The 6,214-nt window shown below is 31.3% G+C and overlaps 1 protein-coding gene across 2 annotated transcripts; it reads right to left on the bottom strand.

Annotated features, from left to right (window-relative positions):
- Positions 1 to 449: 449 nt before the first annotated feature.
- LOC117924705 (4-coumarate--CoA ligase 2-like) lies at positions 450 to 5,897 on the bottom strand. 2 transcript variants are annotated; one of them, XM_034843422.1, is made up of 5 exons: positions 4,860 to 5,897; positions 2,693 to 2,891; positions 1,857 to 2,070; positions 1,640 to 1,742; positions 450 to 714 (listed from the first exon to the last, which is right to left on the bottom strand). In XM_034843422.1, the coding sequence occupies exons 1-5, from the start codon at positions 5,841 to 5,843 to the stop codon at positions 595 to 597; spliced, it is 1,620 nt and encodes a 539-aa protein (XP_034699313.1). In that variant the 5' UTR covers positions 5,844 to 5,897; the 3' UTR covers positions 450 to 594. The 2 variants fall into 2 exon arrangements, with proteins under 2 accessions (XP_034699313.1, XP_034699314.1); XM_034843423.1 differs by lacking the exon at positions 450 to 714 and having other exon boundaries at positions 1,663 to 1,734.
- Between the last annotated feature and the right edge of the window lie 317 nt (positions 5,898 to 6,214).

Below are 6,214 nucleotides of genomic sequence, written 5' to 3'. Positions count from 1 at the left end.
GTGCACTTGGTAAACCACCAATCGCCCAAGAAGGACAACAGACAACCAAAGCAGAGACCATAAAAAGGCCACTCCCATAGTGAATCGCGTATGCATTATGATCCCCATCTTCTCCTTCACATAGAGACCTGCCTAACTTCCTCAACGGAAGGGATTTTTGGGAACACAACGGAAAATTCCTTTTGTGCAGGTATCCAAGATCATCCATCGGTGTTACCAAAAATTAGGTACAAACAATGAGGGCACAAAGGACCCATTGGGTCTAAATCGGCCTGTAGTTGTTGTGTAGTACCTTATTCCACTTTTGTCATTGGCTGGAAATCAACCTGGCCCAATTCTCCTATCAGGCCTTTTGGGCAGCCTTGTTTGGGGAACGACCCAGTTTCATCGGCTGGCTCTATCCAAGCCTTACAAAAAGGCCTGGCCCAAAAATGCTGCAAACATTTATATTTTATGACTAAATAATAATAATAATGCCTTGCGAGTCTAGCATATTCTTTTTATTGATAATTCAAAGCAATGAAGCTTATGATTACAATTTTTACTACCCAGAAATGTTCATATAAGGAAGTGAAATAAATTGATAAATGAGGATTAATTGGAAAAGCCAGCGGCCAGCTTTGCTTTGAGGTCTTTTCTGAGGATTTTACCAGATGGAGCCTTAGGAATTGTCTCAATGAAGAAAACCCTTTTAATTCTCTTATAATATACAACCTGCACAATACAACAATACATACATACCCATATAGAAATCAATACATGATTAATTTGTTAATTTCTTGGTATAAGACAAATATTATTAATTAAGAAAATCGATAACATTGAAAATGTTTAGAGTGCGTTTAAAAGTAATTTTTATTTAGAATGTTCTTAGTTGAAGTGTTTCTTTAAATATATATATTTTTAATAATCATCTATCAAATGTTTCGCTATGAAACATTAAGTGATTTTTCAAAAATTTAAAAACGCTTTCTAAGGCTCTATTTGATAACTGTTTTTGAAAAAAAAAATTCTAAAAAATAGTTTTTGAAAACTATTTTTTGATATTTTGTAAAATAAAAGTCTATTTGAAACTTAAAATTTTTTTAATATTTTCAAATATGTTTTAAAACCATTTTTTTTTATATCTAGTGCTTATTTTTAATCTTTTTATATGTTTCTATAATTATTTTTTAAAATAGCACTAAAAAATAATTGAAAATAATAAAAAACAATTAAAAGATGTTATTTAAAAACACTTTGTTTTCTTATTGCTAACTGTATTTTCTTACTTTTTTTGTTTTAGAAAATAGAAAATTGTTCTTGAAGATAATTGTCAAACATGTGTTAAATTTTATTAAATGTTTTGTTTTTCTCCGAAAACGTTTTTTTACATTAAAAATAAAACTTATTTGAGCATGTGATGCTTTTGATTGATTATCGCCTTTTCGGGATGACATCAAAGAGGGGATTTTCTATACAATAGAAAAACTTTTTTTTCCTATTTCTTTTTCACTTTTTTTAAGGTTTTTATATTTTTATTTGAAATTTAAAGTTTGTTTAAGAGTAATTTTAATAAGTATGAACCTTTCTAACTAACACTTGAAAGCAAAAAAAAATTAGAATTGCTTCTTAAAATCAATACTCAATAGATTCTTACTTGTTTTGCGATGTATTCCTTTATTTCATCCTCGATGATTTCAAAACCATTTGATCTCACAATGAATGCAATTGGAACCTCTCCCGCAGCTTCATCTTTCATCCTTAAAAAAATAAAATAAAATAAACAAGTAGTGATTTTATGGAAAAGCAAGCCTTGAGATATTATAATTAACTTGTGATAATTACATAGAATAATAATGAGTATGAACACTTACGGTACGACCGCAGCATCAACAATATTAGGATGAGCAATCAAGATTGCTTCAAGTTCAGCCGGTGCCACTTGAAATCCTCTATTTTTAATTATCTCCTTCAATCGATCGACAATGAAGAGCTCATCATTATCATCTATGTATCCGATATCACCTGTGTGTAGCCATTTTTCTTCGTCTATGGCTTCTTTAGTGGCCTCTATATCATTAAGATAACCTGATATACAATTGGACCTAAATTTAGCCTCACAAATAAGTACTAGATTTAAATTTTGTAAGATATAAGTGGCCCACGTGATAGACAATTAAGACCCATGTGATAAATATTTATTATTTTAACAAAATAGTTAGATAAATTTTATTAGTTGGTTAGTGTAAATTTTATCTGTCCTGATCTCAAAGGAACTATCATAACTTTAAAATATGTCTATAAGGTTAAGAAGAGTCTATATTTATATAACATTTGAAACTTTCTCATATTCGATGTGAGATATCATTTATATTGATTTGTACTTAACCATGTAGATATTGTCTGTTTTTTATGACTTTATTATAATAATTTGCATCAGATAGGAAAAAAAGTTTCCAGTACTATATAAAATGAACTCTTTTTAAGCTTGTAAACGTGTTTTAAAGTTATGAGCCTCATTTGAATCCAGAATAAAGAATATCTACATGATTGGATGTAATACAGTTTTTGTAAGAAATTTCCACCTTAATTATTAAATAATGCTATCCTGGCATGTACATATTGGATTAAGTAATGATTTCTTAAAAATTCAATTTCAAACACTTAGGAGGAAAAACAAAGGAGAAGTGTGAAAGGAGGGGATGTGCACCTTTCATGATTTGGTCACCTCTTATGCAAATCTCTCCTGCTTGATTTGGAGGAAGAGAAGCACCAGTCTCGGGGTTGATGATCTTCATCTCTGCATTTCTAACCACAGTCCCACAAGCCCCTGATTTTATCTCAAATGGTTCCTTTGCAAATGCTAAGCACATCGATAGTACTGGTCCAGCCTCAGTCATCCCATACCCCTATACATTTATGGATTAAATTCTAGGATTTATAGAAACTCACACAAATCGTATAGTGACTAATTTTCAAGAGTATTAGGCATTGTCAATGTTGATATTTTGAATCATCCACTTGTCATTGGATAGAAAATTGAATTAATTATATTATTTATCTATGAAAGGGTATCAAATTTTGTTTCCGTGGTTATTCAAAACTCATTAAATTATTACTGACACGTAAAAAAGACTTCAAATGAGGAATTAAGAGTCACATGTGTAAAGTTCACCTAATTAAGAAAATGATACAAGCCAATAAGGTCTTAAAAGATCATGTGCCATAGAAAATGAAGAGATATTAGTTGTATCTTATGGGACAAAACATAGCCAATTTGTCAAAATTTTGACTTTTTAAGACAATGAAAAAGAAGGAAGAAGGTAAGATAAAAAAACTAGATTTGACAAATCTCTAGAAAAGGTTACAATTGCATAAAATTTAGTTATTATATGACAAGTGATTGAGAAATTCTATTAGAGGGTGACCTTGTGATTTTTTGCAAAAATAATTATTTTCTACTTAGTATAGATGATTCTAATAAAAAGATAAATTTATTTTCTAAAGAAAGATTAGAGATATTTAATGAATTAAGTTTAACACAAATAGAATAATAATATGTGGCTAATTATTTTTTAGTCATCACACTTGTCATAGTTAGGAAAAAAACACAGAGGTAGGTTTAATGAACAACTACTTTGAGAAAGTAAAGTTGAGTAAGGTAAGCCAATAAGGAGTATCTTTCACTTTGTATTATTCCCCATCCTTTTCACATCATGCAAGGTGATGCATTATAATTATTTTGAACAAGTCAATGGTAAGAAAAAAAAAATAATATAAACAACTAAAACCCATATGGTGTATCTTGTTTGGGCTTTATATTTTGCTTAGAGCATGTTTGAAAACTGTTTTTACTATTGATAATCAAAAACTGTTTTTTTATTATTTGGTTTTAAAAATAAAAAGTATGGTATTTTTAGAAAATATTTTTTAATTATTTTTTTTATACTATTTTTACTTATTTTCTAAGAGTTGTTTTAAAAAATAATTATACAAACACGTGGAATAATTAAAAATAAATTACTAAACATAAAAATTATTTTTGAAACATATTTAAAACTATTAAAAATAGGTTAAAAATATTTTAGATTTCTAAACAGACTTTTATTCTACAAAATATCATAGAGCAGTTTTTAGATAATAATTTTTAAAAATTGTTTTCAAAAATTATTTTTCAGAAATGTTTTCAAAAGCAACTACGAACCCTTAATCTATTTACTTTACATTTATTTTCATATATTTATACATTAATACTATAGTTTTATGCATGATATTCCTCTTATTACTTCAATCCAAAAACTTAAATTGTTAATGTAATAGATTAAAACTATTGTATATCTATTTATTAAAACTTAAAATAAAAAATAGATTAAAAATTGATGAAATAATTTTATTTGTTACTTTAAACTTATTTTTACTTATGTCAATAAAGATTAAATAACTTAAAAATGCATAAGGTTTTAACTAGTTTTAATTATATTTGATTTTCTTTGATTTTTTTGTAGGATAACAAAATATGAAAAAATCATTTTTTTTTTTGTCTTTTTTCTTTTTATATATTTCCTTATTATTTTCCAAAACCAAACATAACCTAAGATTATTTGGATAAAACACTAGGCCCATACTTCCCAATATTATTTATTCACATTTTAAAATAATAAATGATTCATATTTTTCTGGCATGCAGATATTGTGTAAATTAAATTTTTGAAAGTTTCATAATTGTCTCCATATTTACTTAAATATATAGAATTCTTAAACATAAATTTCTGTCCCTTAATTATTTCTACTACGAAATTCACATAAGTTAAGTGCTATCCCAAACACGGCCTAAAAGCAATTAAAAGATAATATAAGAAAATTAAGGAAAACCTTACCTGTCCAATTACGGCATTGGGCAGCTTTGACCCAAGGCGGTCTTCAAGCTCCTTCCCCATCGGAGCGGCACCGGAGATCACAGTCCGAATCGACGAAAGATCATACTGGTGAGCGACCGGGCTCTTTGCGATACCCAAGAGAATTGGAGGAACAAATGGTGCAATAGTCACCTTATGTTTCTGAACAAGTTCCATGAGTGTGTTTATCTCAAACTTCTGCATAATCAGAATTGCAGCCCCAACTCTAAGGCCACAAAGCACAACTGAGCTCAGGGAATATATGTGAAACATGGGTAACACGCATAAAATCACATCGTCCAGGTGGAAATACAGATTAGGGTTTTCGCCATCGACCTGCTGAGCGACACTGGTGATCATGCTTTTGTGAGTTAGCATCACCCCTTTTGGAAGCCCCACCGTCCCGGATGAATAAGGCAGCGCGACAACATCGTCGGGGCTGATGTTAACATCCAGGATGTCATTCTCGTCGGCCTGTGACAACTCCGAAAAATGCAAACAACCCGCCACCGGCGCGTCAATGCAGATGATTTTCACATCGTTTTCTTCAGCGAATTTCTTCACTTTCTCGGCAAAACAAGCTTGAGTGATTATAATTCTAGCGCTTGATGCAGTGGCTTGCTTCTCAATCTCGGCCGGCGTGTAAAAGGGGTTCGCCGTCGTGCTAGTTGCACCGAGATAAGAGGCGCCGAGAAATGAGAAGACAAATTCCGGGCAGTTTTGGAGTAAAAGCATGATAGCATCACCTTGTCGGATGCCTAGCCTGTTAAGGCCGGCAGCCACTTTACGTGCGGTGAGATGGACATCAGCGTAAGTGTAGATGTTGCCATTGCCGGCGTTGATGAGGCATGGATTGGAGCTGAATTTGGATATGTGCTGGAAGCAATACGAATGTAATGGGAGATGACTCGGGATGTTGATGTCGGGAAGTTTCGATCGGTAAATGAACTCCTGTGTGGCCTCCATGGGGTTTGAATTTTGGCTTATCTTTACCTGCGGTGCTTCAATTTTTGGTGTATATGGTTGGAGGCAATCAATATATTTAGTATATTTAGTAGGAAGGGTAGATGAAGTGAAGAGTCTTACAGTTTGTAGGAGGGAAACAAAATGGAAGTTTAGGTAGGTTAGCCATCGAAATTGACGAGTTTAATTTAGTGGGGGTTGTTGGGGCAGTGAATTCAAGTCTCCAATGTTGACAATTCCAATTAGATGGCCCAAAATGGTTAGCATTGATGTCACTCAACCTGTCTTTTGTTACTGGATTGCCTTTCATAAGAGTGGCCCTGCAATTTGATATGCCTGAAAATCAAATATAATTAAAATTAATTAAAAATTTA

This window comes from Vitis riparia, chromosome 11, assembly GCF_004353265.1.
Source record: "Vitis riparia cultivar Riparia Gloire de Montpellier isolate 1030 chromosome 11, EGFV_Vit.rip_1.0, whole genome shotgun sequence".
Lineage (NCBI taxonomy): Eukaryota > Viridiplantae > Streptophyta > Magnoliopsida > Vitales > Vitaceae > Vitis > Vitis riparia.
This window is presented reverse-complemented; position numbering and strand designations above follow the sequence as displayed.

Bases quoted from the DNA above. Each gene is read 5' to 3' on its own strand.
- LOC117924705 (XM_034843422.1), bottom strand. From the start codon at position 5,843: ATGGAGGCCACACAGGAGTTCATTTACCGATCGAAACTTCCCGACATC. The intron at 2,071-2,692 runs GTGCACATCCCC...ATTGTATATCAG, and splicing joins AGGTGACCAAATCATGAAAG to GTTATCTTAATGATATAGAG. The intron at 1,743-1,856 runs GTAAGTGTTCAT...TATTTTTTTAAG, and splicing joins GTTGATGCTGCGGTCGTACC to GATGAAAGATGAAGCTGCGG.